Here is an 18699-nt window from a genome sequence, read left to right as displayed (position 1 = left end):
CACATCTCTTTTTCACCACTACATCACCAATTCCAACAATACAATCAATAGCCTTGGCCATAATTCAGTTAAAAACCATTGAGGGCATTTCTATCAGGCTGACATTTTAAACACCCACATTTTATGCCTTCCCTGTGACCTCTCCTCAGTCATTCGCTAACCACCACAAACCAAGAACAGGCAGGGTGCCCCCACCACAGGAAACCTGAGCTGGCCTGTCTTAACACAAGCAGTAACTGTGATCAGTGAGCCCACTACCCAGGATTCCTTAAAACAAACTCTGAAGGAAAATATCCCTGCTCTGCAGTGCAACTAACTCTGTGCCATGTAGACTGTGCCTGCCTACACATATCTTTTGTCCTCAACTAGAAAAAACTACTAATTACTGGCACAAAGACAGCCTGTCAATGTTTATGTGCTCATAGCAACCTCCATTGGTTTAAACCGGGTTTTTAAATGTGTTGTAGTACATTTAAGTGGATAAAATTACAGCAATTCTGCTGTGAACAGCTCAAGAATATTTGAGAAAGCCAAGTGAATCTTATTTTGGTCAAGTGAAAGTGAAAACTGTTTTTTTTTTCTTCTATTGTACATGGCTTCTGGTAAGTAAACAAATGATTTAATAAAAATTAATTTATGTGTTTATTTGTGTTACGTGAGAAGAATGAGGCTATACAGGTCCTTAAATGCTGGATTTAATTTACTTGAGACACTAAAAATATAATCCACCACATTTGCATTGCAAACCTTACAGGATGTGCCTGGTTAACATGATGAGAGAAATGTTTACTAAACATCTTCAGTTCACATGAAGCTAATATACGCCAGAAAACATTGGAAGGAAACAAATATTGATAAAAACATATTGTTACTGATTTTTCCTCAAAATCAACATTATCTCACCATATATACACAGTGATCACCTCAGGAAATACATAAGTTGATGAAGACTGTTTCATTCCCTGTCTAAAACCTCCTCAATGCATGGCCTCTGAAACATAAGGCGTTATATTCAGGTAATCTCTAGCATTCTCATTCAGAAATCTCCCTTCGGTATCAGTTCATTTACTGTTAAGTCAGTGACTGTATAAACATTTTTGCAATGTAATAATACCGCATTTTGTACAAACTGTAGATATCATGTAATGTGTTAGTCTGATACAGCAGTATAACTCACAACTGCAACTGCCAAGTTGAAGTCTTTTCTGTGAGAAAGCAGAAGAACCTGTATTTTCCTGTGAAGGCCCATGTCCTCTGTCCACTCTCAGTCACCACCTGTAGGTGGATAGGCCAAGTTACCACGGCTTGAACCTCGAACAGAGTCGTCAGCCTCCGAAAACCAGCCTGAACGTGCCAGGAAATAAAGCAAGCTCTAAAAATTGCTTACGCAGGGATAAGCTCTCCCCTGCGGTCTGAATGGTATGGGAGCGCTGCAGCTCCACCGCAAACCAGCCACGAAGAACGAAACACCCAGCTGCTGCAAACTAGCAAAAATAACTCAATGTCACAACAAATGGGGAAGGTACAAAAGCTGGGACCTTCGGAGTCATGACCTAATGAGAAAACTTTGCTAAGATACGCCAAATGCTTTTTTGACACTGCCATTATACATACTGCATGATGTAGAATAGTGTAAATGAGGATGAATTATTAACAGACTGCTGTTAACATTATCAGTTCACTGCTTCTAAGCATTCAGTGAGGGTGAAATGGTTTCAAAGGGGAACTAAAGGAACATAGAGTGTAACATCCGATGATGAGGTCAAGACCACAGGATAAGTGTACACGGACTGGGTCACAGAATAAAAACACTGCTAGAAAAAAGTCTTGTCTCACTACTACACCAAAGCAGTATGTGACACTTAAATTTAGCAAGGTTTTTACCACAAGGGACAATACAGTAGAAAGCACATCCCAATACTTTAGAAAGCTTACAGTCAGGGGCGCAGGAGATATTTTTGAAGTGGGGGGGACCAAACTGTGAGCAAAAGAATGGTCTCAACTTTTATGCTTATACAACTACCCCAATCTGGGGGGACGGATAGGGGTCCCTATGAAACTGGGGGGGACATACCCCCCCGTCCCCCCCGCCATCTGCGCCCCTGGTTACAGTCATAGTGTAACTGAAAAGGCTACTATATGGCTACTTGGGAACATATGAATATAGAATAGAAAAATGCAATGTTGTGCTCAAGTTGTAGCAGAAATGATCATTATGCTTCCTAGTAAGAATATTCAAAAGACACAGCTGTGTTAGTTTTAAAACTCATCAAACTTTATCATTCAGTTGTGATAATAACATAACAAACAAGTTGAACATTTAATCTTATTTTATTCTTTAATTCCTCAAATAATCATATTGTTTGTCTTACTATGTCTCCATATCTCCCTATTCAGCGTGACAGAGAAGGAAGAAGTTTTTGTGAACTACATAACCGAGGCAGACATCACACTTGTAGCTATTGTTTGTATATCCAGTACTGCAGTGTTTGTCCTCACTGGACAGTGCCCGACCTGTTGCTGGATGTTCTATACTGGCTTGCATGCATGCGTGCACATGGCCACACATGTGAAATGATTGTTTTCAACATTGAGTGGTGACATGATCCGAAGACATTCATTGGAGTGAATGGGAAATGTAGGGCTACAGGGCAGCAAAAGGAGGTGTTGGTCATCCTCCAACTACTTAACACAACAATGACACAAGCAAAACAATCACTACAACTGATGAAACATTGCCAGACATAATTTATTGCATACTGTTACAGTGAGCCTATTGTCTGCTAATAAAGTCCCGATGTTGTACTTTTGCAACATGGTCAAAATGACCTCAAAGTAAGACATACATTGTTCTGTTGAAAATAAATTGGTTACCCACATGTACAACATACATTTGGCATCCCAATAAAAACATATTGGAGGCAATTAACTTTCTACAAGAGGTGGAAAATGCAGATGTAATGAGATACAAAAGGGATCTGCTTGAGGAGCCTATGCCATGTGTGCTCTAGACACTCTCTGTGGAACAGCTGAAAACGTTTCACTCCGAATATGAAGCTGAAATACAGAACAGGGCCTAAGGAACCAGGAAATATTGTTATAAAGTGAAATTTGCAATAACAACAAAAAAAATCTCTTTGGTGCCCGAAAAGAAAAGTTGCATTTGTCTAATACTTTGTCTCACAGGGTTAAACCAACCATCATAAATGCCTTAATGTGTTTGTTATACAAACACAGCTCATATCTGAACATAAAGGCCATCAGTGAAACCAAGTAAAATATCAAGGAGTGTCCCTGTACACAAACAAACTTTACACCTACTTGATAAACATTTCTCAGAAATATGGTTGTGCAACTGTCAACAATAAATTACATTCCACAAAACAATTTTCTGAGTACAATACCAGGAATACTTGAAACATAGCACAATGTAAATTATAAACCATTCAGCTTGTAAGTGCCATCTGAATACTATCCTGAAGTTTGACTCCATTGTCAGCTGTGTTGGACATTGCTCTTGGTTTATGGTTAACTCTGTGAACAATTTATTTGAGGATTTCTTATGGGTGTTACAGTCTCAGGCCAAAAATGAAGGATACGTGTTGTTATTTAATTCCAGTTGTTTTTTGTTTTTTTGCTGCAAAATAGTTCACAGAATCGGTCCTACAATATTTTCATGAAAGTAAATTCATTTATACATATGAATAAAATTTGAATTGCCCACAAACATAAATTTCAAACTTTAGATAATTTATTATGAAATGACATCCAGTGAGAAATCCTCTTCATGCTGTATTTTATATTCAATAACAGTCACTCTTGGAGGAACTGCAGACTTGTGCTCAAAACAACTTTCAGTACAGTTTACACATTTGCAAAAAAACAACTCCAATACAAAAAAAAGTAAAATAAGATCATGAAAAACAAGACACCATCCCTGTAAATATGTATTCAAAGGCACATTTTCCATGTTCAACCAAAACAGTTTCTCATTAAGAGGAGTGTCTTTATGATAATTTCAAAATACAACATATGTGGGCAAAATAAGTAATAAGCTTGACACAATTCATGTTTCCAACGTACACAACCAAAATTCAATCATTCTGTACTATGGCTGAAAAACCTGAGCAGCTACCTCCCTGTTATTAAAACAAACCCAGCATTCATTTAAAAACACACCCCAGCCAGCCGCAACATGCACATGCGTAAGAGACCGCACACCATGAGGCTTCTCACCTGCTTTTACACACTTTTCATCCCCTTTCATAATCTCCATCCCAGGAGACTCTGCCCGGAGCCAGCCGACCAGTAGCAAAGGGGTCATCATTTTCCCATATCAATTTTTGTCAAAGGCAGGTCAGAGTGTTCTCAATTTGGAATTCAATCTCGGCCTGGAATTCAATTCTGGACTTTAAAAAACTGGGGTTCATCTTGATGCCAATTTTACCAAGATCCTTTGCTTCTCAAGAAGTTTTTCCTCCAAACATCGAATAAGGACAGGATCCACCTTAGGATCCACCTTGTTGGCAAACCAATGGCCATAATTAAGGAGCCAGCGCAGCTCGGCGGCCCCGTAAATGCAGACGCTTCGCAGGTGTTTGCCGGTGCAGGGAGGGTACAGGGACCCTTCCAGGTAATTCCACTTGACCAGCCGTGTCCTGCTCATTAGGTCAGTGACGTCAGGCTGGGACTGCTGGATGGCCCCCGGGGCCCCGGGCACTCGCACTAAGGTGGCCCAGAAGTGCTCGTCGGGAGAGTACGTGTCCGCCGACCACACAAGGAAATCCTTCACCAGCGGGTTCCCATCGACATAACTGACGAACTCACGCGACAGCACGAAATAGGCGCTCCCCATAAAGATCTTGATGTTGTGAGGGGGCGGGGCTTTGGTGCGAGCGGTCCTGACCGGCAGTTTCTGGTACTCGAAAGGCACGTCCTTGAGCATGTACTGGAACTTAAAGCGCTGCTTCTTGAGCTCGCTGGGCCGGCTCGACTCCAGCATGTTGGCGCCCTGCAGCTTCTTCAGCTCGGCCACCAGCTCATAGTTGGACTTGAGGGGGAAGTCCTGGCCACACAGATTGATGACGTACTTCCACTTGACCTTGGAGCCGAGGAGGTCCGATAAGCAGTTAAGATCAGCATTGAGCCTGGTGATGTTGGCATACTGTACAGATTCCAGCTTGGAGGCAATGAAGACATTGGGGAAACAGCTGGCAAGGTTCTCCATAGCGGCTATGAACCTTCTGGATGATTTTCGATCATAATGGATGCAGTAAATATTATGAGGCATATACACTGCATGCAAGATCCTCTCCACCATGGAAGCATGCTTGTGCACTACCAAAGAATATGCCAGTGGAAACTGGTGCTCCTCATTGGAGAGGGGCAGGTTTACATAGCCCCTTGACTGGATATATCCCAGACAGTCTGAGGTCAAAGACACAATGTTATCATCGTCCACATCCACAATGTGTTTCCGTCTAATTTCTAAAGACTTCCCGACCTCCACTGGGTCCATTTGATAAACAGCAGAGCAATTAATATCATATTTTTGGGGCTGAACCCTGTAAACATTTGTTGTAACTCCATAAGGCTCAATGAAAAAACTGTTTTTTACAGTGACTTTTATATGAACAAGCTTCAGGAGACATACCACGAGCAGCGACAAAGAAAAAATGAAGCACTTGTATTGTTGTCTGCGTAGAAAGACACATCTTATTCTCATTCTGTAAAAAAATAGAAACAAAAAATATAATTAAAAGGGAAGATGTAGGACATTACTGCTAGCACTATAATTAACAACAGCTCAGTTTAAGGGTAGTCTTCCCAGATGTCTACATGATTTAATCCTGTTTCAACAGGATATTCCCTAAAATAGTAGGATATTTATTTATTTATTTAGCTAATTTGCTTTTATTATTATTTATTTCTGCTGGGGGGAAGGGGGGGGGGGGGGGCTCAGGGCTTACCTTGCTCATTAAGGAACACGTTTGGAGGTTCCTGCAGATCCCATTCAGACAGCTGGTCTTCACATGACGGCCTGTAGTAAAATAAATAAGACGACCATAACCGTAATTCTAAAAGTACCCTACGGCTGTAGACTAAACAGTTACAGGTTTTAAAAGGTGTGACCTGCAGTATGTTACAGTTTCATATCAATATATTTTTTAACCAAATATATGTGAAAAGGAAAGCAAGCGTCTTCAAAATATTAAAACCTTTATTCAATACAAACTCGTAACCTCAGTTTGATAAGTAAAGAGTTGTTCCTCGCTTACAGATCTACAACGCACAGCGGATGTTAGAGTAGCAATAGAGAGAACTAACACTAAAAACATAACTTCGGACGATTTTAGGCAGCATGTGCCGAAAACGTGGCCACATTGCACGGTTAAAAAAAAAATCTGGCACACACACCATGCATTGTATACATCAGGTAGTCTGATCTTCGTCGGATATAATTCTGGATATCATTTTTCCTTTCAACTAGTTAACAAACACCGTAAGCCGATTTTATGAAAAACGATCTGTGAACAGAATTTTAGTATTATCTAAATGATTTAATCTGGTAAAATATTTAAACTCCGTATATAAAAAAGGCATTTTAAGAGAAACGCGGAGCTTTTGCAAACTTACATTCATGAAGATGAAGACTGCTCCCGCACATCTGAAAAGTGAGAAAGCAGTGAGCGGTCTGGTCGTTTAATAGGAGTGCGAGAGTAGTAGGTGTGGCAACGAGAAGAACTGCAGGCAGAATAAGCAAGCGCTGAAAGAAGCGCTGTGTAATAGCACTGGATAAAAGACTATATGGCATTAAGTAAAACGCATTTGACGAAACCGTGCACATAAAGTGAGGAATATTATAAACACCTCAAAAAAAAGTTCGAATTATGCATATTTGGCCTAGCAGAAAGCAAAAAATTCGTTCTGGCACCCAAAACACTGTCCCCTGATGACCAATAAGTGTGATAAGTGACACCTCCAGCAATGTAAGGATTGGCGAATCATAATACTGTGTAACTGTATGTGAAGAGAGAGCGAGAGAGAGAAAGAAAAAACCAACCCTGACATGTCAATCATCTCTGAGTTAGTTTCAAAGTGATTCACTGTCAAAGATTAACAGATGGCTCCCTTTATATACAATTAGATACTGTGCTTACTGTAACTGCTGTACAAGAATACAAGATTCAACTACAAAAGCATCATTTGCAATGTATTATTAAAATTTTAAGACAAAAGTTTAATCCAGTGTGAAATATGAATCATGTCTACACACTACTTTCATTTAAATTCTGTTTTCAGTGTTTTTGTTAACTGGTTGTATTTAGTAGTTGTTGCAGTATGACATAGAAAGGGTGACAATTACATCAAGAATTTAAGCAGACTGTCTGTGCATGACCTTAATAACTACCAAAGATAGTAAAATATATTTATTTTAGATCATATTCGAAGAGACTGAAATAGGCTACCGATAGCGAGTGGCTTGAACCCTAACCCTAACCCTAATCCTAGCTCTAACCCTAACCTTATCCTTAACCCTACCTGTAACCCTAAACCTAACCCTAACTGTATCCCTAACCCTAACCCTAACTGTAACCTAATCCTAACCCTAGCTGTAACCCTAACCCTAACCCTAGCTGTGACCTTAACCCTAACCTTAACACTAGCTGTATCCCTAACCCTAACCCTAATCCTAGCTGTAAATCTAACCCTAGCAACCCCCTAGATCAACTGCCTAGATCTCCATAGCAGCCTCCTAGTAACACCCTAACAACCAGCTAGAACACCTTAGCAACTGCCTAGAACACCATAGCAACTACCTAGTAACACCCTAGCAACCGCCTAGAACTCCACAGCAACCACCTAGCAACATCCTAGCAACTGCCTAGAACTCCATAGCATCCACCTAGTTACACCCTAGCAACCACCTAGAACTCCATAGAAACTGCCTAGATGTCCATTGCAACCATCTAGCAACACCCTAGCAATCACCTAGAACACCCTAGCAACCACCTACAACTATATAGCAACCACCTAGCAACACCCTAGCAACCACCTAGAACACCCTTGCAATCACGTAAAACATTATTATTATTATTATTATTATTATTATGGCACTTGAAATAGTATATAAAAATGACCAAGGAATGTCAATTATATGTTTCTTCAAATTCACCTTTGTACATCCATCAAATGAAATGAAAGTGGGGACAAATAAGGTTTGTTCCTCACTGGGCCTCCAGTGAGGCAATATTGTTGGATCTGTGCTTATTGGATGCAATAATGACTTCATGTGGCAGTGAAAGCTTTAATTTAATTACTTAATTTAATTAATTACTTTTTCAGCCGAAAAAACACCTGATACAGTGTCACCCTCATAATCTTTCTCTCTAATATTATTCCATGTGGGAATAAATAATGGTAACTTTTCAAGCCAGGCAAGGATTTATCCCCAAGTACCACAGTAATGTCCAGAAAACTGGGACACCTTCATGACCTGAATGCACCAGCTCAATCCCTGACTGCTCAGTTTTAAGAGTAGTATGATGTTTATTTTTTTATTTTATTTTATTGTTTGTTTGGTTTTTTTTTACAGTTATGAATGCATTTTTATTAGTGTATTGGCAGCATTCATCGGGGTATACAGGAGATGTGTTGATATTGAGCACCATGGGCCAAGCAGCATTGAACTGATGGAAAAAATTTTGCCCATTCATGACATTTTCAGAACTTCATCTATTTTCTGTTTGTGTGCAGAATGTGAGACACTGAGCAAGAGAATGTTTTGGTTTCTTCTTAACATGGTTGAGACAAACTGCTCTGAAAGTCTTGCCTTTTTGTGCTTGCTTGGAGTCTATTCCACATTTCACATTATATCACATTACATTGCACACAAAAAGCTAGAGATTGTTCATAATTTTGGTGCAAACACACTCCACACAGTTTATTGGCAATACTATATAAAACCAGTCTCAAATTGTCCAATGATATTGTTTTGGCAATATTTCTGCAAGCCCTCAGATTTGACCCTTCACTGGAACAATAACTTTGTGTACTTTAGGTCACATGACACTGCTTAAGCCTGGAACACACCCTAAATACACCCTCCTTAAATCTATCTTCTCTACAGTGAGAAGCTACAGTAGCTACGACAGTGCGTCTTATCTGGATTTAACACTAAGATGCATGATGAGGAAAAATCCTTATTCAGCACAAAACCCACAGCCCACGCACAAATTTTCCCCTGGGGGCTGCCAAGCCAAGGGATAAGTGTACAGAGAAAAACAGACAGACAACATGGCTGGGCAACATCACAATGTTTTTCTTGAGGATCAACTCAATCCCAACATGCCTGCACTGACCATGGAAACTGCTGGCTGAACAGCTACAGTCATTATTAGGATGTGAAATAATTGTCTAGCCACCACCCACATGAAACGCCCAGATGTCAGCGGTCTCAGCTGGGACTATTGCAGTTTCATTAGCTCCCAGGATAGTTTACCTATTGCGGTGGTGCTTGACCTATCACGCGTGAAGCTGCAACGCTGGCTCCTCCCTGTATTGCATGTTCATGGAATCTGCAGCTCAGTTCCAGTGTGCTGCTTGTACACAACTTGTCTTTCTTTCATTATTTTATTTCAGTCGTCGTTTATCCTGAGAACTCAATAAATGACTTGGGGTGGCTTGCTGCTGTTGCTGCTTACTGCTAGCACTGGGATGCACCAGCCATTTTCTGCGCCCGAGGGAACGTAACTGGTCACCAGGGCATACACAATGACTGAGAGGAGAGCGTTAATGGTGAAGGCACTGTGGCAGACCATCAGCGAACATAGGCTGGTAAATATGGCAGTTCACCCAGCACTGCACCTGATTACTCATCGCATTCACCCTTACGTCTTTCCCTTAATTTTAACCATACTATAGGGCAGACTCATATCATTCAACAAAGACCGTTTATCTGGGACATCTTTCAGGAGTCTCAGTTGCTTTGTCACTGTTTGTTTTTCATGTCATTGAAGCCATTCTTCTTTAAATAATTTATTTTGCCAGTTACATTAGGGCCCTTTTTCCATTTTGGAAGTGCTCTCCTGGCTGGCTAGTGGTATGATGTGATGATACCATGTGCCCCGTATGAAGAGAATTTTTCAACCTAGAAAGGGGAGGATAGTTTCCAATGCAACAGTGAGGCCTTTTTTGTAGGCACTCATAAGGACCATTGAAATATGTATTCATAACAAGCTTTTGCTACCTTCTCACATTTCTTTCAGCTGTACTTCAGATGAAACTTGGATCAAGCCTGCCCATTCAACTCCATGTGGGTTGAATGAACTTTTCCTTTTTCTTTTTGAAAAGTCCTACCCCCTACATATTTTTATGCTGACACTACTAAGCTTTCCAATCATATACATAGCTTACTCATCAAAACATGGAAGAAAACATTCAATTATGTTGGTGCTTTGTTTATAATGTCAGTGATAGATGCAGAACAATAAGATTTATTATGTACTATAAATGACGAGGAGCATAAACAGGAAATGGGCTGCAATTGTAGTACAAGGGTGTGTTGCTCAAAAAACATTCCCTGCTTTGCTCCTTTCCCAGAAGGAGCAAAGCCTTCAGTTGGAAAGCAAATGTATTGGCAGTAGGATCTCCCCTGCTTTGTATTTGGCCTTTTGTTAGAAAGTCAAGGCACCATGAGAAACCTGAAAAGTCAGATTCTGTTTTTTAGCAACACGATTCAATGCTGCCAGGACTTCTTTTATCAAGAGTGTCAGTAAACTGTAGGTTTCCATTTCTTCTAATAACATTCGTAGTACATACACATACCTGATCAGCTTCTAGTGGCACACATATTTCTACTTCATTAGACACACAAGCCAATGTTACTTCATTTACTGTATGTTCATGTATGTCAACAGGCCTGATGAATCATGGTGCTTGGAAACAATTGTTCCAGTGACCATTTATTTTGTTATGTTTCTACGGATGTAGCAGCATAACAGTCCTCCATTGTCAGGACTGTTCTTTAATGTAGAGCAATCTTTCTTAAACTATGTGCCGGGACCCAAAATGGATCATGGAAGTGTATGAAGTGGGCCCTGGAGTGAGTCTGTAGTTCACTAAGCTATGCTAGTATGTGTATTTGATGCGTCCCTGAAAAGTACAACATTTTTAAGTTGGTCCCAATATTAGAGAGTATTTCTAATTTGGGTCCTGTTATTAAAAAGGTTAAGAACCGGTGGTGTACAGATTATAATACAGCTGAAAAGCCTAAGGGTGCCTGTTACGACCATTAGCGTAGATCCTGAGATGTGTGCAATTCAGATTTGGCAAAAAAAACAGAAAAGTCTAACATATATTTGGGTACTATTACGTTGATGAATAATGGTAAAAGTGTGCAATTAGTTACACAATAAGTGCATGTTAGGTGTTTCTCTACAGCAGAGTGTTGGTACTTTTGACGTTTGTAACACAGACAAGAACTCGTACAACTTAGGTCTATGTTGAGGAAGTTCTGGGCGTAAAGCATATCAAAGAAAAAAATATGCACAATATGCTCAGTCATCAAACCAAGTGATTCTCCCATGGTCACATATGCAATGTCCACTGAATGCTGCTCTCACGTACACATGCTGCAAAATAAAACCACTTGTACTGCTGAATTTGGTTGTACTGACTCTGCTGTCTGACTGAGATCATCTGGGACCCAACAGAATTAAAATACGATTAAGACTGTTTTCACAATACACTTTCACATCTAAACCATGAAACAGGTGAACACCCAGGAAGTGGTTTGTCTGCCCACGCCAGCACTTCAGGCCATTGGACACAGCCTGGGGCCTCTTCTGTTTTCTACATTTGATTTGTGAGAGTTTTGTTTCATTTTTACAGGACAACAAACAAAAATAAAAAACTCAAAAGATTTGCAGTCATGCTGGCATTATGACAGACCATGAAAAAGAAAAACAAGTTTAAAATTGGTGATTATCATGTTTCAAGGTATGTGGCTTCATTAACCCTTTAAGGCTCAATCACCACTGGTAACTGAAAGCAATGGAGTTTGAGAATACTGGCATAGAATTTTCAAAAAAATATTCCAAAAAACCTACTCTTTAAAAAGTTAAACATTTTAGACTCCAACAGCTTCACATTTTAAAAGACAAAAAAGCAATGTGGATACAGTGAAGCAGCACCTATGCTGAATGGGTGAAATGACATCACCCAAGAAAACCACAGCACAGAGTTCAGCACAATGCCTGTTAACGTGCAAACCAAAAATATCCAAAACACTCATTCAGCCAAGACCTCTGACATTCCCACACCATGACACAGCACTCCTCTCTCTCGCCAGCTACCACTATCCACAACTCCTCCTCTTCCTCGGAGTGAGGTCACACCGGCTTTACCCCCTCCGGAAGGGAAGTGGCTGCACGTTCTGTCGTGACTTGCAACAAAAAGCACGTGTGTTTTGTATGAGAGACTGTCATAACTGTCACAGTGCCATTAGTGAATCATCATAGTTATCATCGTAGTCTTCAGTTAGCGATGGACATTCCTCTACTGTATGGCCTGAGGTTACATCACCATCTGTGACCAGGTCTAATTTTCAGATTCAGCTAAAGATGCAGGTCTTCAGAAAGAACAAGGAATCTTCTGTCCTTTAAGTTGAATAAATTAAAACATAATAATAATAATAATAATAAAAATAATAATAATAATAATAATCATCATCATCATCATCATCATCATCAGCATCATCAACAATGATAATGCCTACAATAATAATCAACAATTCATCAATCAACAAACCTATTTTGATGAATTGGATACTCTGTAGTATAAAAATACCTGTTTCAAGCATTTGATATCTAGAGCCTGATGGTGGAAGTTTGTACTCCAGCCATAACAGAAGGGAAGGTTTGGCATGCATCTTGTGAGCAAGGTTAGCGATGCACCGCTATTCTCACTAGCAAATTACTGAGATCATATTGTCAGAGGGGTTTAGGCAGACAGGATACCAGGCCCTCACTTTTTTCCCTGGTCTGAATACAATCGCCCCTGTCATTGCTGTTTGGAAAAGCATTGCTTAATGGATTCTTGCTTCCTCCAAGAAAGACGTCAGAACGCAGCAGCACGGGTACAGCCGTCCTGTTCTATATCCACATCTCACTGCCTGCCTGTATCCCATCACTGATTCACACAAAATCCTTGCTGTACCATTACAAGATGACTTATTTTCGCCATTCTGAACAGCTACATGAATGGTGTATGGCTTAATGGCACAATACTGTAGTTGACTGCAGTCGTGCACAGCTTATTTAACAAACAACACCGCTTTTTTGTGCTGATTGTGGGAGAAAACAATATCCCTTATTGGATACGCAATTGCATTGTGGCAATACCATTAATCCCATGGCCCACAGTGCAATGCTAACTTTATTTGCTGAACATCCCACTGCACCTGAAAAAGATATTTGGCACAGTTACCTGAGAGCTGGTGTGACTGTCTTCTGTATTGCAGTATCAGTCCCCGATAAAAGACCATGATAAAGGTAAGCAAAGTCATACAGACCCAGTGATCCTCTTTATAAAACACAACATAAGTAACTCTATAAACACAATCACAACGCTCCATTGTGTTTACGTCATCCCTGTTGCCAACGTATCCCAGCAGATGTGCTGTTCGTGAATAAATTCATTGTGTTCCTCATTTGCAATGAAAGTGTACTTAGAGGTTTCTATGGTGTTTGCATTTCTAAAGCTATTGAAACATACTGCACAAACATAACGTAGCTATGCCATTCTTATGTTACAATAGATTGTTGTTTGTTGGGTTAATATTACACTTCGTGATTATAAAGGCTTCTGTGCCTGCTGGGTGATACTGCGTTTTTGTATTCCTGAGAGTACCGCTGACGTTTTCCACTACTGTATGTCGTTCTAGATAAGAACCTCTTAATCTGAAAAAATAACATTCAAATAAATAATAATTATTTACCTTTCCTCTCTTCTTGTTGAGCATTAGCAGGCTCTTTAGTTTATATTCTAACATTTTGTATAACAGAATAATAAAAATATAACCTTGGTTTATGAAAGCAACTAGACCTTTCTTTTGCTGGATCTATAGGCAACATTTGTTCAAACCACATTTCATGCTTCCTGTAAAATTTTCCCACCCCAAATATTAGAGACATGGGACCTTACTGCGGCCAAACAGAAACAGACATTTTTGTCATAACTGACATTATTTCAACCGAATGTATTTCACTGACGGACCCTAAAGATTTGGGGTACAGTAAAATATTATACCTGCACTGTCGGCTGTATTTACAGTACGGCAGAGCTGATCCAGTGCTCGCCCTCAGTAGCTTTGTGTCCACATCCATCATGGAAAAGTCTTACGGATCTAAACAGTCATTGCTTTTTCAGTCACAGTTCTGTTCCTCCTCTACCAGAGCCTCTGCTGTTTTGATTTCTAGCAGAGCTTTCAACACTGAGTAATAAATCTATCAGTCAAACTGTATTTCATACTATGTCTACACATACTTCATAAGCAAGTTATCACAGAGCACCGAATGGTAAACCAACAAACTACCAGTTTCAAAACTTTATACTTATATATGAAAGATATAACAGAATAATTGGTTCTTAGCAAATCAAATTATTTCATTGTTAAATTGCCAGAGATATTCAGTTGTTACAAAGAACACAGAGCTACATTATAATGAATCTATTTTAGTTTCTAATCACTTGTAACAGAAACCAGCTGGCTTGTGAGTAGTGATTTAGCCCATTTAAGAGTGCGGCTGCATTGATTTTTTTTTATTTAGTTCTGGGCTTTGCCCGATAACCATCTCGTACCTTCCGAAATACAGATGGAAGGCAAAGAGCCAATGCAATTTTCAACAGTAGCTGTGCTTATTCAGATGGGATGAACTAGGCCTCCTTTCAGAATAAAAAGGGAAATTCATTTTAGTGTTCTGCCTTGAAGTGCATACTGACATTCCTGGCCAGTTCTGCATGGATGTCTTCAACTTCTAGAAGGGAATCCACTAAGGAGCATTATTTCCCTTATGTCACTGCTGAACATTTTTAAATGGAAACAATTAAACGTTCGGCATTAGTTCAGCTCTAAAAGTTTATATGAATCCAAAAGGTACTCCATAGCGTAAAACTATTTAGCACTGAAAGTTTTTGCTGTAGTCTATGTAAAAAGTACACGACTGCAGAAGAATCACAGTTATCACTGGAGATGTAATAAGTACTACAGAACTTCAGTAATCCACAGGTCAGAAGGCATGAGAGAACTGAAATACCCTTGTGTTCAAACATACATTAGCAGGTCTGGTTAGACTTCTCTGCAACAGGTCTTCTTTCATAAAACCCAGGTATATGCTTTCTGAAGGCATGCAAAAATAGGAGAGATCTGAGAGATGTACTATTGCTTATTTCAATCTCCCACAGTAATGGTATTAATCCCAGGACAGCAAATGCATGATTCACGTACTGTACGTGCATACTTCCCCTACTTTATATGGATTATTGAGTTATGCAGACACCATGACATGCGTAGAATTGTTCTGATGTGTGTGCTGCCATTGAGAACTCAAAATAAACAGTGACACACCGAATCAGACCTCTCTAAGATATCATACACAACAAAAACATACATGGGTGCCAGAGTTAACAGTATTAATGAAAGGCCATTTTCAGAATAACTGACACGCAACAAAGGATCTCAGTGTCCTCGGAAACTGTTTCAGCACACGGCAATGGTTTCGCTATAATAAGGCCAGTGTTTCTCCATTGAGTACCAGGGGAATTGGTTTCAGGCTGCCTCCTGTCCAATTACACACAGTGAGTGTGTAAAGTCAAAATGGATTATTTATTCAAAGAAGTCCTGCTCGTGAGACAGACTTATTCAAGCTGTCGGACTTACTAGCTGCTAAGATGATGTTGCATAATTTTTAAGCGAGGATGATTATTTATTCAAGGATTCCAAGACAGACAGACAGTTGTCTAAAGCTTTTCTCTTGCATTCCCATAAATAACAAGAACCCTCCAAGCAGCATTAAAAGGGACAGTGTGACATAATTCCTGAAGTATTACTAAAATGGAAAAAACATAACAACATAACCAGACGTATGCTAGCCTTATTCATCTCCCACTTGTGTGCCAGTGCCTATTAGTAGATGTCAGTGAGAGATACACCTTTTCTATACTGAATACTAACTCTGTAATCAAGTTGAGGGTATACAATAGGGACTCATTATGGGAAAAGAGTTATCAAAGGAGTGCAAATATTTCAGCTGCAGTGCCCCTTTCACAGAAATTGGGAGTAAAGTGGTGGCACAAGAGGCAATTCCAACAATTGGCTATTTCAAATCTGGGTACAAACAACAGGGGGTGGGTGTTAATTAAAAAAAGCTCTGTACTGTGATTTCCTGGTATCCCCTGCTGTTGCCATAAGTGCCTCCATTGAGAAACGCCACGGCCACACCACAGGAACCCAGTGCACAAGCCTGGTGCTACGGGGTCCATGCCCTCTACATATCACCAGAGAATTTCTGCTATTTTTCTTTGAAGAAAAACATGCATTGGCTTAAATATCAGTATACCACAATTCACATTCAATACGTTTGCTCTATTTGTGCAGTAATTTCCAATACTTTCAAAATGTTCTAAACCCAGATGACTGCTGTATTTGATCGATTCACTGATTATAGCACATGTACCATCACTATGGTGATTGCCATGTCCTTAATACCTCTTTGACCATATTACAAAGGGTTACAAAGATGAGATATGTATTAGGCTGCAATTAATCGTAATCTTGTTCCAGATTTAGGGAAACAAGCAATTATGGCAACTCAAGTTGTATTATAGTACGTAATAACACGACAAGACGTATTACAGTAAGTTCAAATGTGAAACAGATTTCCCGTGCTGTTAGCCCCGGCTGATCACAGATTGAATGAATAAAACAGCTCAGTCATTCAGGCCAAGTAATAATGATCTTTAACCAGAGGAAATGGACTCTTGGCTCTTCCGCTATGGGCTGATAACCATAGAACTTAATCACAGCTGATGGACTGAGGGGGTGACTGACAGGATACACTGGGACTGAGAGTCCACAGATGCCTTCTTCGGGCATTGGCAGTACTGTGCAGATGTGCCTGTGGAATACGCACGTAGGCATTGACACTTTTAGTTTAGTCTAAATTCAAAATGGATTTATGCAATAAAGAAATATTATTTAATGTAAGTATATATAAAAATAATGAAATATGACTCATTTCTGTTCTATCAGGATTTCATGTATTGCTACAAAGTAGTTTATTTATTCATTTTTACATACAATTCAAATTTGTTAGTTAATTGTAAGTCTGGTGCTTTAAAGTGCCTATCTGTATAAACAGTAATACTGATGAAAACATAGTAGTGAATGTAATTTCTGCTGCCACCTGCTGGCTTATACTATAACTCCTCTGGCCTCCCTATGAGTAATACCACACACATCTTGAAAAAGACCTTCAGTCAGAAAATATATTGTCTTTTGTCTTTATACTGAAAGGCTGTACTGGTCCTGAGTCAGGCTGTCCACTAGTGGAAGATTACATCATGTGTAGATGAAAGCCGCCTATTTGTCCCATATTAGCTGGAATATAGCATACACAAAATGATGCACAGATCCAGTTGTTATGGGACATAATTCATCTAGTAACTCTGAAAACTCTGAAAAAAGTTTTGCTTTTTTCCGGTTGTATTGTTTCTGGTCGCATTTAAAGTTTTGTAAAAAACTTAAAATTACCTCAAACATTACCTACATTACCTCCAATATTTTCATTCTCCCAAGAAAATGACCACCGCATATGTGCGTGCACAAATGCATTTTTATCTATGCATGATACCACAGGATGCAAAAAAGCAGACCATAATGAATAAATCTGAATAAGTTGATACACCATTCAGATGCATAACTGAATATCATTTATTACTCTGATTTTTTTACACGAATATTTCCAACCCTGACTTTAAGCCGCCGACCGGAAAAAAATGCAGCCGGCTAACGCTTTCAAAGTTCAATAGCTCCCAGACAATAGGGCCAAGGACCATCAAACCACTGCTAGAGTGTTCACAGACAGCGGCCCCGATAAGCAGAGCCTATGCTTCGGCGCTACACCCGGCGATTTTACACGAATATTTCCAACCCTGACTTTAAGCCGCCGACCGGAAAAAAATGCAGCCGGCTAACGCTTTCAATGTTCAATAGCTCCCAGACAATAGGGCCTAGGACCATCAAACCACTGCTAGAGTGTTCACAGACAGCAGCCCCGAGAAGCAGAGCCAATGTTTCGGGCGCTACCACCCCGCGCGATTTTACACGAATATTTCCAACCTGACTTTAAGCCGCACGGAAAAAATGCAGCCGGCTAACGCTTTCAAGTTCAATAGCTCCCAGACAAAGGCCTAGGACCATCAAACCACTGCTAGAGTGTTCACGACAGCGCCCCGAAAGCAGAGCCAATGTTTGGGCGCTACCACCCCGCGCGATTTTACACGAATATTCCAACTGACTTAAGCCGCCGATCGGAAAAAAATGCAGCCGGCTAACGCTTTCAAGTTCAATAGCTCCCAGATAATAGGGCCTAGGACCATCAACACTGCTAGAGTGTTCACAGACAGCGCCCCGAGAAG

At 40.0% G+C, this 18699-nt stretch overlaps 1 protein-coding gene across 2 annotated transcripts; it reads right to left on the bottom strand.

Annotated features, from left to right (window-relative positions):
* Positions 1-2728: 2728 nt before the first annotated feature.
* On the bottom strand, positions 2729-6748 carry LOC135239357 (beta-1,3-galactosyl-O-glycosyl-glycoprotein beta-1,6-N-acetylglucosaminyltransferase 4-like). Of its 2 annotated transcripts, XM_064307959.1 has the most exons (4): positions 6637-6748; positions 5970-6040; positions 5654-5726; positions 2729-5101 (listed from the first exon to the last, which is right to left on the bottom strand). In XM_064307959.1, the coding sequence occupies exons 3-4, from the start codon at positions 5723-5725 to the stop codon at positions 4427-4429; spliced, it is 747 nt and encodes a 248-aa protein (XP_064164029.1). In that variant the 5' UTR covers position 5726; positions 5970-6040; positions 6637-6748; the 3' UTR covers positions 2729-4426. The 2 variants fall into 2 exon arrangements, with proteins under 2 accessions (XP_064164029.1, XP_064164028.1); XM_064307958.1 differs by having other exon boundaries at positions 2729-5726; positions 6637-6747.
* Positions 6749-18699: the final 11951 nt, after the last annotated feature.

The sequence above is a fragment of the Anguilla rostrata genome, chromosome 14 (genome assembly GCF_018555375.3).
Source record: "Anguilla rostrata isolate EN2019 chromosome 14, ASM1855537v3, whole genome shotgun sequence".
Taxonomy (NCBI): domain Eukaryota; kingdom Metazoa; phylum Chordata; class Actinopteri; order Anguilliformes; family Anguillidae; genus Anguilla; species Anguilla rostrata.
The sequence above is the reverse complement of the archived record's forward strand: the minus strand, read 5'-3'. Positions and strand labels throughout refer to the sequence as shown.